This window comes from Lissotriton vulgaris, chromosome 3_1 (assembly GCF_964263255.1).
Source record: "Lissotriton vulgaris chromosome 3_1, aLisVul1.2, whole genome shotgun sequence".
Classification (NCBI taxonomy): Eukaryota; Metazoa; Chordata; class Amphibia; order Caudata; family Salamandridae; genus Lissotriton; species Lissotriton vulgaris.
Window position 1 is genome coordinate 507,942,061 of NC_141689.1, and position 14,845 is coordinate 507,956,905.

Consider the following 14,845-nt stretch of genomic DNA (forward strand, 5'->3'; position numbering starts at 1 on the left):
ATGTCTTCCCATTCATTCCTATGGGCCTCCAAGCCCATATGAATGAATGGGAAGGTATTCTTTAACCCCTTCCCTGCTCATGACGAGCTCAGCTCGTCATGCAGTACACTCGTCGTGTGCTTATGATGAGCTGAGCTCGTCATGAAACAATGGAATTCAAAGAGTTCCAGCACAGGAGGTGAATTCCATCAGCAGCGATGTGGTTAATTGCAAATCTCAATTTGTGATTCACAAATAAGGAATATGTAGGATTCGCAAAATTTTTAGCAAAGCCTACATACATTGCATTTTGCGATTCTCTAATTGAGATTCGCTAAAAATCTCAATTGAGAATTGCAAAACTCTTTTTTGGTACATATGGCCCTTGGTTACTTATAAATATTATTGGCTTGCAAAGATGTCCATGAGGGCTCCTAGAATTATGTGTCACTTTCCTCTAAGTTATGATTTTACTGCAAACTCTGAAGTAACCTTACCAAAAAGAACAATAACCCAACATGATCCTAACCTACTGTGGCTTTCTGTAAATAAAATACTCACAATTTGAAGGGAGTAGGGAACACTTTAAAAGGATTTTTTCTTTTTAGAGAGAAGAAAAAAAGGGGTAAAAAAATGAAGATAAATCTAGGACGGTTGCACCACTGAACTCATTCCCTGTTCATTCCTTAATAGAGGGAAAAGAACATTGGTCTCTAATACAGTAAGATGTCGGGTCACAACAATGCAATTGCTCCCATCCTGTCTTCATCAGGAATTAACTCATTCAGAACCAACTACGCACCTGACTTATCTAAAAATGGAGCAAAAAAATTGAAACTGAATATTCATGTTAATGTTAATGTTAATAAAATGTGTACAGCGCACGAATACCCTCAGGCGTCATGGCGCTCATAGGAGCAACCAGGAAACTCTCATATTCAACTCTTTCTTGTTTTTGCTTCCCAAAAGGAGTCATTTTAGGCAGATCTGATCATCCACACAAGATACACAACAAAATGACAGGATCCAAACAGCAGACAATGACCTACAATCATTTGACTCACTATTCAGTGACCTAAAAGGCAAGTAGCAGCCCCAGCAAAACCTCCTAGCTACCCGTCTCAGAGTCAGACTCTTAAGCATTTTCTTAAGCCTATTAACACTGCCCAAAGAGCTAAACCTAAAGACAATTGTAGTCCTGCAGTCTACATACATTCACAGAGACTCTAACGTGGCCATTATACAAATAGCCCTCCCAGAATGAGAAGCAACTACTCAATAACAGGAAGTGGGACAGGACACATGGAACAACCCACAGATAAAGAGCATGTGATTGAAACAAAAATGGAGACAGTTCAAAAACAGTTGCAAACATTCACACAGAATGATAATACAATCTGCCAATGTCCAACTCACAAACTTCCTGTATACGAAATCAATGATAAACTGCAACTACTCAGGAAAGACATTGAATGAGTCTACTCACCCTAGAGAATATGTACATAGCCACCACCAAATGCTATTTCCCCCTGTCCAGCAGTAATCTTATCTACAAAAGTAGATGCACAACTCTCCAGAACAACAAGCTCCTCTGGCCGAGAAGAACGAACAATCACCTCTCAGAAGAAGAGATAAACACTCTGCTAATTGACTATCAAGGCATTCAGTAAACCTCTCCAGTTACAACATCATATATATGAGATCTTAGCACATGATCTTACATTCTCTTCCTAACTGAAACATGGCTCAACCCAATGGCAGCTCCAATACTGGACCTTCTCATTCCCCAGGATTTTGCCATCTTGCGTCTAGATCGCGCTTTGAAACAGAGGGGAGGTCTCACCATAGTCTACGGAAACTCCCTAACCTTAAACTCATTATTGCTAAAAGAAACTTCATCATTTGAACTTATGGGACATGAAATCAAACTTGACAAGAAACTGCTGCTACACTCCTTGCATACCATCCACAAGGAGACACAGTACATGCCACTCCACTCTTTAATAAAATATTATTAGTAGATTTCAGCCTACATTGGAACAATGCCAAAGACCCCACAGTGGCCAGACTCAATGTCCTGCTTTTGGACCACAATATGATTCATGTATGAAAGGATTCAACCCATGCAAAGGTTTCACACTACACCTCATCATTGCCAAACTGGGATCAGTAAACATGCTAGGCATCGCCCCAACAGACTGGTCAGACCACCATCAAGTTCTTTTCCAAGTATCCGCACACTAAACTAAAATTAAGGGTCAAACAAGAAGGAGAAAACATGGGTGAGGGAATAAAGAGCCATAAACGAATCAGAACTGATGGGGCTGTGCCAAATTTCCTTGCCACCCCAGTCTGAGCATACACTAGTGCAAGATCTAACACATCGCAATAACAATATGACAACATAATACGGAAGGCTTATGACAAAAAAGAAAAAACTGTCAGTGCCTTAGTTGAACCAAAACATAAAAAATGAAGGAAGACAACTTAAACATCTGGAACGTCTAGGGAGGAAAGACCCAAACATTACACATATTAAACAGTGGAGAATACACAGAACCTCATACAAAAAAGCTATCTTGAAATGCCAAAACAACAGCTATCAGAAATCAACTAAACGAAGCGAAAAACCAGCACAGAAAAATCTGACATAATAAAGTAACAATCAGGAAAACTTGCAGAACCCCCAATTGCAAACAACTCAATGGAAATATGCAATGCCTTCTCAACTTTCTTCAAAGACAAAATCACAACCATAAGCAACTCTATTCCCTGCCAAGCTAGCGCTCAACTTTGGGAATCTAACAACGCCCCCCCTCACAATGCACAGCAAGAATACTGACCAGCACACCCCTAAAGTCCCACGGAGAAGTGGAGCCTTTTGAAGCAGTTTCAGTTCTCTGTTGGAGAGGATAATCCAGAAAACCATTCAGTCAATAAAACTCATCACACATTTTAATGATCCCATTCCCTCCCACTTTCTGAAAGAGATTCACTTAGCAGTCACCCCCTTGTAGATGAAAATTATGAAGGCATCTCTCCAGCAAGGTTTCATTCCATAATGCCTGAAATTGGGCCATGTTACTCCCCAACTAAAAAAAACAGGCGCTGACCTGAAAGACTTAGACAACTTTCGACCGGTATCCAGTTTGCCTTTCCTGGCTAAATTAGTAGAAAAAAAGTGCATATGAACAACTTTGTGAACACTTCAAGAATTATTAGATATTAGACAAATACCAATCAGGTTTTAGACCCAGTCTCAATACTGTGGTTGGCATGCTAAACATCCGGAATGATATACAAACATCACTAGACCAAAATGAATCCTGCCTCCTAATACTTCTGGATTTATCAGGAGTGTTCAACCTGGTCAGCCACAAACGACTCATAGGAACTCTTGAATTCAGAATGGCCCTATCAGGGGTCATCCTCAATTGGTTCACCTCCTTCCTGCAGAACCGACAACAAAGAGTATGCGAGTGCCCCGGGGGAGCCGGATTGGGGGATTCCGAAGAAGTGCTGTTGGGCTGTGCCAACTCCGGTCCCGGTGATTCGAGGGACGAGACGAACACCTCAGCTTCCAATAGGCCCAGGAGACAGGTCATGATAATAGACAAGTACTGAAGAATACAAGGTGCTTTGGTGGGGCTGATGGGGTAGTAGGCCCTTGGGTAGAGAGAGAGTCGCACGTGGGAGGTGCATGTGGGTATGTGGGCGAACCCATCACCAAAAGGTTGCAACCACAACTTCCTATTGCGCATAAACACCCCCTGCCTGGTGAAGGTGGCACTCTGGTGAGGGTCCCAGAAAAGAGTGACTTTCTTGTCTAATCCTTGGTTTTGGATTTGTCTTTTTTCTGTTCTATTTCGGGGTATCGTGAGAGACGTGACGCTTCCTGTAGAAAGGAGACTTATCATCGTCAACTGAAGCCCTCAGAGATAATATTACTCCAGTCTTTATTCGTTTTTTTTCTTGTGTTCAATATAGATTCACTCACGACGAACCTAAAGCAGTGTGTGAAGCAACTCCCTACACTACTACACCTTAAAAAAAAATCAAAAATCTTGAACTACATGAATGCAGATGACACTCAAATCTACGTCAAATTCTCCTGGCAAAAGGATATACAGCGACTAGAGGATACCCTGAGTAAAACACAGGAATGACTGGCGCACAACCATCCAAAACAAAATTTCTAAAAAAACCAAATTCATTCTTTTCTCCCTACTCCTCAGATCCCAAAAACTTTAACCATGGGCTCAGAACCTCGATTCACTAAACTGCACACCAACCCTCTACAACTCTGTAAAATCCCCATGCATCACACTAGACTCAAATCTAAACATGCAAGTTCATATGCAGTCTGCAACTAGAAGCGCTGACCTGAATTTGCACATGCTGAAAAAATAAAGCCCTTCATACCGCCAGGAGACCTCAAAACAGTGGTTCAATCTCCAGTGCTCTAAAGTCTGGACTATGGAAATGCCACACTGATAGGCCTACCTAAAACCAGCCTATCCGCTATGAAAGCGATAATCAATGCTGTAGCAAGACTCTTAACAGGCACATGTCATAATGATGGCATAACTCCATTGCCCAGAGCCCGCAACTGTCTTTCAGTTGAAGTTAGGATCCAATTGAAATTGGCATGCATAGCACACAAAGCTCTACATAACTCTGGTCCTAAATAGATGATAAATAGGATCAAGCTATCAGGCAGAGGAAGAGATTCCAGAAGTGCTAAATCCCTCACACTAGAACCAGCCAGACTAAAAAAAAGGAAAACACACAACTGCACTTTTGTCGGATGCGCCCCAAAAATACAGAACTACCTACCACCTTCAACAAGAACGATTACCTCATTCAGGATTTTCTAGAAGTAAGTTAAAGCACTACTACTGGAAAAACATATGTCATAAGAGAATTCTTTTGTAACCACCACTCATCCCATTCTAAATTGTATTCTATTGCTTTGTAATGCGCTATTCAAAGCCAATGTACAGCTGTTCCAATGTGACAGGTGTTTATTGCACTGCAGCCCTGTTCAGATCTCTTTGTACAGTGCTCTGATACCATGATGGTCATGTTTGCACTTTAGAAAAAAATATAGACAAAAAAATCAAATAATAGAGTTTCTTGCAAACTAAGGTGCTTATATTCCTGTGGGACGAACATCCATGTTTTGATTGATAATTATGTATGGTAAATTTGATAGATATATATACACTGACGAAGGCAGAAGCTGAAACGCGTTTGTTCACTGTGCAATAAATCGAAGGAGATTCAATCTACTGAGAGTGCTGAGCTGGTCATTTTCTTGGCAGTGGAGCGAGATATATATATAATATAAAATACTTAAAAATAGGCAATTTACAAAGTATTATTTGCAATCCAAGCCATCTTTTAATAGTAAGTAACATAGTCCTTTGATGTCTATAATTAACATAAAAATCACATTTACTCATTGCAAAACCTTTAACTCCAATTGATGAACCTCACAGGATTAAGCAAAAGTGAATTACTGAAGTTTATTTTGTTTGGGGTAGATTCCTCAAACAGTAATAAAGTTATTAACAAAATGCTTTCTTAGCAGGACATGCAATGCAACCTTACCAAAAGAGGAGTTACTATTTCTTTAGAACTGAGATTTCACCTAATTGTGAGACAAAATGTCCCTTCTCTTTTCATAAAATCGGTTCTTAAAATTTCTTGAAAGTAAAATTGTTCATGAAAATGGATACAAAATGTGTTTTGAAAATTGGTATCTGTTGTTTACTACTACACCCATAAAAATAAAGTCCCAAAATGTCCCTGATCGTTTGGAAACTAAAAAACGGTATCTTCATAATTATATTGTCCATTAGAATCCATCTTTATGACCAATTAGCTTTCCCCCTGTACTACATAAATATAGCAATCTTAAAGCTATTGTTCCTCAGGTGCATTTATTGCTTATTGATGTTATATGTGAAACAACAAGGCACCGTTTATGGATTTAATGTATTTACATAGAATAGTTAATCCATTGGAAACAATGTTTGCCAATTTTAGTGTTCAGTCCAAGATATAAACTGTTGGGTGTCCCTAGACAAATTTTACAATTTGAAAATGACATTGAATATTGATGTGAGTTGACCGTCCCTCACAGACCATTACTACTTCATGTCACTGCTTCATTTCACCCTACATGGGCTATTTCAGTGTATAATATGGTCAACTAGTTAAAGGATCTTAAGTCTACACACCATTCAGCACAGTGAGAACAGAGCTGAGCTTGGATGAGAATAATTTTCATTAATTATGTTCTTGATGGTGTCCTTGAGAGTTTCCTACAAGGTCTTCACTGCAGCTCCTCTAAAGATTATAAGCAACACTGGCTGCCATTCCTATATACTTTGCTCCTAGGGATATACATGAAGTATTTTCAATTATCTTGAAAAAACGAATTTTTCTTTGAAAAAGATAATATTAGGTTGGAATGGGGACATATTGTCACACCTTTGTAATAGTTTTAAAAATAAGAAATGAAAATGCATAAAAGAATATCTTTGAAGCAATTGGACAAGATTCATGAATCCAAATTTAGCAGAATTATTTTACTCCTCACAATGTAAGTGTACATCTCTTTTACAGCAGAGAGCCTTATGAAGGAAGAGGGCTGGTTAGCAGCACTAGTGCTATGCTGCCTATCACAGTCCTGCTCTACATAATGAGAGTTCAGTGCACCTACTAATTTTGAGTACATTAACTCCCAAGAGCCATGTTGAAGAAGGGCAGCTGTGACAAAAACCTGAATTGTGAACAATGCCTGTGGGATGTGCATTGTGCTTTCCACTATAAAAGTGTTGTGTTAATTCAGGAATGCTTAGCTTGATGGAGTTCTGAGTAAGTAAACATTATTGATAGTACTTCTATGAATGAGGGATGCACAAAGGCATATTACTGCCGTATACCTCACTTCCACAAATAGACATTGAGTGCCTAAGATAAACTAGTGCACTTCAGTTTGTGCACATGCATCGCATTGTCTTCCTACTCTGTGTATATATGTAGCTTGAAAACAAATGACTGGCAAACTGTCCCTTTATTGGTAAGCCACTCAAAGTAGTGAAGACTCATGAAACCTAACTTCACTGCAATAGGGAAAAAGCACAAGAAAACACTGTTGTATTTTTGATAAAAATAGTTGCTGCTTAAAATAGATTAATCTTCAGGATTATTGAGTCATTAAATGCTTTAACATTAATAATTTTATTATTGTAAATCAAGCATGCAAAATGTGAGTTTCATTGCAATAAGTAAAATGTTTACGCGGAGAGATTATACATTCTTTCCCTGGGTAAATTAAATTTATAATCATAGAAATTATAAATACTGGTGCCAAAAAATGGCCTGAGAGCTGTGTCTTCACCTGTACTAAGAGTCCACAGATGAGTCAATGCATAGTTTGCTCCACATCGTTATTTGTGCTCACTCACTTAAGGTAGGAAACACCTAAAGAGCATCTCATTGTCCTTAGATAACTTGATGTGCTCCTGTGGGTCTTTGCATACAACTTTTACAATATTTACATTTGAACATGTAATTTTAAGAACTCTTTTATAGTATTGATTCTGGTGTGCAGCACAGACTTACATCAGATTCCAATGACATCCAAAAACCTTTGAGAGCCTTTTTTCACTGATGGTTTACTAACATTTTAAAGTAACTGAAAAACAGAAATATTCATTAAGCATATGCAGAAAATTGAAGAAAATATTTTAAATTGGTTGCAGGTACTTTCATGCCCATACTAATCCTGGCATTCTCATAAAATCCACCCAGGCAAATCCATCCCTCAAAAACGTTTTAAAAAGTCAACAGTAATAAAACAAGAACAATGCTGATTGTAAAGACTGAAGTACTGTTTTGTAGCAACATTGGGATACAGAAACAATGACACACCTCTTCCAATGCAGATATTTTATTAGAACTAACAGTAAACCACTATAGTAATGTCCATTTGCCATAAGACAAAACAGTATTTTACCCTCCAGGGCCTACTGGAAACAGTTATTAAAATGTAAATTGATACCATAGATGTCGGGTGTCAGAGCCAAGTGTCTGTCTCAGGCCCCTCTTAGTTTTTGGATTAGTCTCAGTGACACAGAAAACAACAAAAACCTGAGCTTGATTGCCTAATTAAATCTTATATAACATAACACTTACTAACTTAATTCTATTTGCTCTTTATGCAATTTGAATTTGACTGCTTGCATAGTATTCTTCTCATTTTAAAATACTTTACTTGGGAATTGTGATTACTTTAACTGGCATATATATGAACAATTTTGCTAAAGAAATATGCATTTAAAATGCCAAGCCTACAGGGAGTTTGCCAAAAGACGGTTATTCGACGATTATTCGTCAATAGCTCCAGCACATCTGAGTTACAGATGATTCAGTCCAGAGTAATCCTGTGAGCATTTTTTTTGCAATTGAGAAGTTGCAGGTTTGTGATGTTGTAAAGTTTGTGAATTTTGCTGATATTTCACAGGAGATAATTCCTGCAAAATATTTTAAAGATAAGTCTTTTAAAGCAAGTTTGGTTATAGCAAGAGAATTCTCTTGATAAAAGCAGAATTTGCTGGGTTTCCTTCCTGTAAAAACTACTTTGTGTGCGATTCATCGGCTGAAGTTTATTTGAACCTCTCTAAAATTGTGATATGATTAAAGTGGTGCAGTTTAAAAAATAAATAAACGTAGTCAGTGTAAATGATTTTACTCAACTTTGTACAGCCCTAGTCCTAGTAGGCTTATTGGAGAATCAATCGGATTGGCAATATGTGTTTGCCTGTGATAGAGTGGTTCAAGCATTTCTAAACAAATACTGACAATGGTTGTCTGTTACGTAGGTTGATTTGTATACTTTTAAGTTATATACTAAGATTTTGGTGCCATTATTTTAAACAAATAATTTTGAATTCTGATATTTGATATAGAATATTGCTTCATGATTTGAGTAAAACATTTTTCACCAAGTACTCATAAACCTTTTACTAATGACTTAAAAGAAGCAATGTGGTAATTAGCTTTCAAAACTATAGGTGTTTTAGCCTATATTGTTTAATTGTCAGTAACACATGTAAATGCATGGCGTAGTATGGAATTTTTCTATGTTGTAGCTATTGTGGCTATCTGACATGAGATCACTTTGTTTCGGTACTCACCCTCCTTGGCCAATCACAGGTGTTATCTTTACATTTTGCTGTATGCTGTCTCCTGCTTTTCGCCTTGCATAGTAGATCCCTTGCCAGTCCTTAAAAGATACCATAAAATGCCATTAGATATTTTCTAGATCAATGTTCCTGTGGACTAGTCTATTCATTGATATTTACTATCAAATCAACACTGCAGTCATTTTTAGGTTCAATAGACAGAACATTGAAGGTATTAACATTAATGTAAAAGATAAAATATAATAGAATGCATAAGATAGTAAAAGAAAACATAGAATAATATTAGGAAAGTACCAGGTTACATGGTCACATTCCAGCTGTCACGACCGTGCTATCTATTTATCAAAATTCAATACCTGCTCAATTAGTACTGATAAAGTGGAATTTAAAATGAACATATAGAACCGAATTCAAATTTGTGAAAGAAAATAAAAAATCTGATATGGTTTTAAGTTTCTATCCACACTTCCAGACGCTAGTGTAAGTCAATATAGGAAAAACAAAACAACAGAAAAGAGTCATTATGAGACATTGAAGCGAGAAATCAATCCATATTTTATTCACCTTTCAGAAACATGCAAACGTATCATGTCCTAAACTTACAAAGATTTAAATGTGTAACAAAAAGAAATGTATTAAAGTGTACATGATGAGAAAGTGCACCAATTAGTTAAAAATAAATCATTTGCCAAGGTTAATACTGTTATGCTTAAAAGAAGTGCACTCTTCTGATCTAATTAGGAGGTTTTGACGATTGAAGTGAAAAGACCATGCAAAACAAATAAGGAATTCCTATGTTATCCAAACAGGTAACAACTGGAATTCTACAGCTTCTGTTCAACGATATGAAGAAATGGCTGACATAGAAATTGGAGAGTGGTTAGAGGCTTAACACCCTTTAGCTTAGCTCCAACCAGTGGCATCTGAACATTAAACAGAGTAGGGCTCAAATAGCTGCTTGAATTGTAGCTAGCAAACCTGGTTCTCTCTGAATGGTCTTAATGGGATATTTCTTCAAGAGATTGCTGAATAAAGTCAGACAAAATAGTAGACTGCTCAGTACTTCCTCCACCCCAAATAACAACTGTGCTGGATTATTCAGTAATTTAAGTATGCCCTTCGCTAAATCTTTCCTTTCATCAAAATATGCAGCTTTTTCACACATATTATGCCTCAAATGTTTGGAACTGGTCACAGAACATTTTCCAGCGTACTTCCTTCCACGGTTGCAGCGCAGTCTGTTTTACCATTTCTACAGTCAGCTCAGCCAATAAACTTTACACGTGACCTGCAGTAGTACTATTGTAGTACCACAGACAGCTCAGCCTATATGTCTTAATCTAGACACTTACAGCTGAGAAAATACACCTTTGCGTTGACCTGCAACAACCCTGCATAGCAGTGCGGTAATGGGACCGGCCTACAGCTGTGTTTATGTACCTAAATCCCAGACCAAAACTCTGTTAATGTAGTTCACCATTGTGAAATGCCTGATTATATCCAGAAATGAGACCATGACACAATCATGGATACAAACACACATACCGACCTCAGTAAATGCACTTCAATCCTCGTGTGTGTTCCCTTATGGATGCAGTACTGGGAGTCACACACAGATCTAACAATGCACTTGAGGCCTTATTTCTAGTTAAAATTGTCAGTTCTAAGGTTCCTGCACAGTACTGTATAGGGTTCTCAGAACAACAGTTACAATGCACTCTGCTGCTTCAGCACTGATCCTCAGCCAAATACGACATTCAGGACTTCAACACTCCTCAATATTGACCCAAATAACAGTTCTATTCCACATAGTGCAGACATACTGCTCTGAACGTTTATTTATAAATTGCAACTAGTTGTCACCTGTAATGTGCCATTTTACTGGACTTCATCAGAATGATGCAAGACAGAATTGTTTCCATCATGACAAATGGTGCCACCAGAAACTCTGATGAGACCATAGCTTCATAAATGTTTCTCTCTCACAATGTAAAAGGGTAGAAAATTCACTTTCTGTTCGTTATTATCAGAACATCCGTTGACAATATACCATATAACAGGATCTAAACACCCACCACGCACTCTTGCTGTAGTGTCGTATGTGTTAGAATAGTGACATAGGTGATTGAATGTGGTTAAGAAAATTCATAACATTACATTTAGTTAACGGTTACACTCTGAAGAATAAAAACATGTAATACTGAGCTCCATGAGTGACGTGATCATTTACATTTACCAAGCTTGGGAGGACGCTACAACTGGCAACGAGATAGGAGATTACATGAACCCGCAACCCGCAGAACGGCGCATGCTCAACCGGAGGGTCGAACATGGACCAGCAAACTGCTTGTCCAGGCTGCTTGTGCCACAGTCAAAGGGATAAATCACAGTTGCGTATGTGGATTCAAAGTGCCACTCCAGTCAGTGCAAGCCTGTGAAGAAAGTTAAGGCCTTACAGAAAGTTGTTTGTCGTCAGCTAGGAATTTGATGGTAAAGTTGAGACAAAAGATACTGCGCAACAGCCTAACTCAGACCCGTCATTCATACAGTACGACAGGTACAGAGATGCATCAAAGGCAGTGATTGCAGAGTGAAAGACAGTGCTAAAAGTGGAAACCTTTCTGGCACAAAGAAATGCTAAAGGCAGTGACAACCAGGTACTGAAAGTGCAATGATCAGCAACAGCCAGGTGCAAGGGAACGCTATGAGTAGAAGCAGAGTAATGCAGAGAAACATGAGGTGGCGATAACCAGATATATAGAGACTATGATTATGCTTACCAGATCCAGAGTAAAGAGAGCCATCTGACCCCAGCACCAAGCACTACAACCTAAGCAGAAGCACAGGGTTGTGCTTACGAGGCTGGCGAATCACTTCGGACTAACTGGAAGGCCGTGGTCAGAATAGTGAAGCTTTTCAATGGCTGCTGAAAAGAGCACCAAATATGGTGTTGCTCCCTTCTTAAAGGCACAGACTCCCTTCAATACCACTAAAAAGAACAATATTTGCTACAGATGGACTGCATGGATTGAATCCTTTGATGATTTAGTTGATGCATTAGAATAAGCAAATGACAAGAAAATCATAAAATATCTAAGGAATTTGGTGAGTTAAGGAGTAAAAGAAGTGATTTGAAAACATATCACATGGTGATGAAGTGACGTATCATCATATCAAAGAGGTGTTAAACACCAAGTTTGATCCAATACGAAATGTCGACTAGGAAAGGTACATTTTCAGTCAAGAAAGACAGAGAGCTGGTGAAAAGATGGATACATTTTTAGAAAGACTTGATTTGCTTATCAAGCATTGCAAGCTCAACAAGTTCAATGGTGAAGAGGCCATGCATCTCAGATTATTAGATCTCTCTGATTCCTTCAGATGAACAAGGCTGAAAGAGACACTTAGCATAGAGCAAGTACTCATGGCTGCTACAGCGGAAGAAAGAGCTAACAGAGAAGCCGCTGACATATATGCAAGAATAACCCAAAATGAATCAGGGCTAAGTGTGAAAAGTAAGCCAAAACAAAAGGTAAAATCAACAAAGTAATCTCTCCAAATAAAAAGAAGCTGTGTTTTTGATTTGGATTTTCATGTCTAGATGAAGGTAAATGTCCCACCATTGGAAAGATATGCAAAGGCTATGGGAAAGAGAACCATTTTGTAACAGTTTGAGAAGCGAAGGAAAGATCAAGTTTGCCAAGTTGAGAAAACAAAATGGATGCTATTAAGTTCCAGAGACTTTCCAACCACAACCAAAAAGCCAAACGGCAACCTCAGTTAAAGCAAATAGAAACTGAACAACGTTGATTGTTCAAAGGTTTGGCACCATCACTGTCAAGTGACAGTGAGTAAGACTAGTATATGGTGTCAATGCCGACCACTGGCCAAGATGCACAGGTAGGATTAGCTTGCAGCAAGGAAGAATGCTGGTCAAAGAGAGATCAACAAGTGAAAGTGTGAAATTAATTTTAACAATTTCCAAAAATCCTAATGCAGGTGAATGGGTGCTTCTTATGTGTATACATGGGTGGCATTGACGCCACTGCAAAGTCATGGTTCATTTAGTGCAACTGTGAAGCATAAAGAGATGAAAGTACAAGCACCAATTCATGTCCTGCAAGGCACTCTGAATTGTTTACAGTTCATCTGCTCCTTTTTCTATTCATATGTTTAATGTACAGTGAAGTCATTTAATTGTCTCAGTGTATTTTATATGTTTATGTACGTGCTCTTCATGGACATGTGATTGTATTGTATTATGTTTTATATGTAAATTAATATTTATCAGAAAATGAGCAAACAAAAAATATATATTTTATACAACAAGGAGATTTTTTCATTTACCAGGGAAATAGGGCGCACACCTGTATATCCGCAAAGTGGAGAGCACAGTGAGGTGGTTGGTACAGGCAAGAAGGGCGAGCGATAATCTCACACAAACGCTCAAGGTTGGACCAAAATGATCCACACAAATAACAATACAACAACAATGCCCCTGCACTATACAAAAATATAGAACATTTTAGTGATGATATTGTAGAAAGCGACGATCAGTTAGTATACATCCACACTTTCGGAGTGACTTTAAGAGAATCAAATATCCAAGTTTTGGAACTCTTGTACCTGAACTTGGATATTTGATTCTCTTAAAGTCACTCCGAAAGTGTGGATGTATACTAACTGATCGTCGCTTTCTACAATATCATCACTAAAAAAAATATATATTTGAATACTAATTAACAAGTATTTCCCGCATCCTGAATAAAGAATCTTTTGATAAATGTAAAGACTCAAACGTGATTATGTGTATATGTTCATCATAAGTGCACTGTTTTATGTATTATTTTTGATCTGTAGCCTGAAATTTACAACCTATAATTATTAAATAACTTGCATTTAGCATTTATCTTTACCCCAGTATATCTTTTTTCGGGGCCACTCAAAAGGAACATCATAATGCTCTTAGACAAATGTGTTGCATACTTACTGATGCACAACTCACTTTAAATGCCGCAAAGTGTGAGTTTCATTAAAAAAACTCAAGTTCTTTGGTAATATCTTTTCTGATGGGGAATAACTCCAGTTCCAAATAAAGTACACACTTTATCATCAACTTCTTCCCCACAACATGTAACAATGCTGTGATCCTTCCTTGATATGGCCAGTTACTGTTCAATGTATATAGGCAACTTTGCCACTGTAAGTTCCCCACTGAGAGACTTAACTAAACAAAATGTTCCATTTTGATGGTCACACATGAGTGTGAACAAAGATTCAAGAAAATCAAACATGAGATTGAGAATGCTGCTGAAATTGCAGACTTTGATTCAAAACTACAAACAGAGATGGTTGTTGACAATATCCCAGTGGGGTTAGGCACCATACTTGCCCAACACAATGGACATCATAATGAGCCAAGACACATTGTGGCTTATGCTAGCAGGAGTTTGTCACAGACACAATGTGCTTATTCACACCCTGAAAAAGAAAGCCTTGCTGTGGTGTGAGCTTGTGAGCATTTCATATGTTCCTGCGCAGAAAGTACTTCATAGTTGACACCGACCACCAAGCATAACTCACCATTTTCCGCAATCCTAAAGCTAAGATGCCCCCTCACTTTCAGAGCTGGGAGTTGCGACTACAGG

At 38.1% G+C, this 14,845-nt stretch overlaps 1 protein-coding gene across 1 annotated transcript in view; it reads right to left on the reverse strand.

The window, feature by feature from the left end:
• Positions 1 to 14,845, reverse strand: part of PDE8B (phosphodiesterase 8B) — a 1,129,923-nt gene that overhangs the window by 266,656 nt on the left and 848,422 nt on the right. Inside the window, exon 10 of the mRNA XM_086960753.1 lies at positions 9,189 to 9,277. Within this exon, the coding sequence (XP_086816879.1) occupies positions 9,189 to 9,277 (89 nt within the window). The remainder of the gene's footprint in view (positions 1 to 9,188; positions 9,278 to 14,845) is intronic.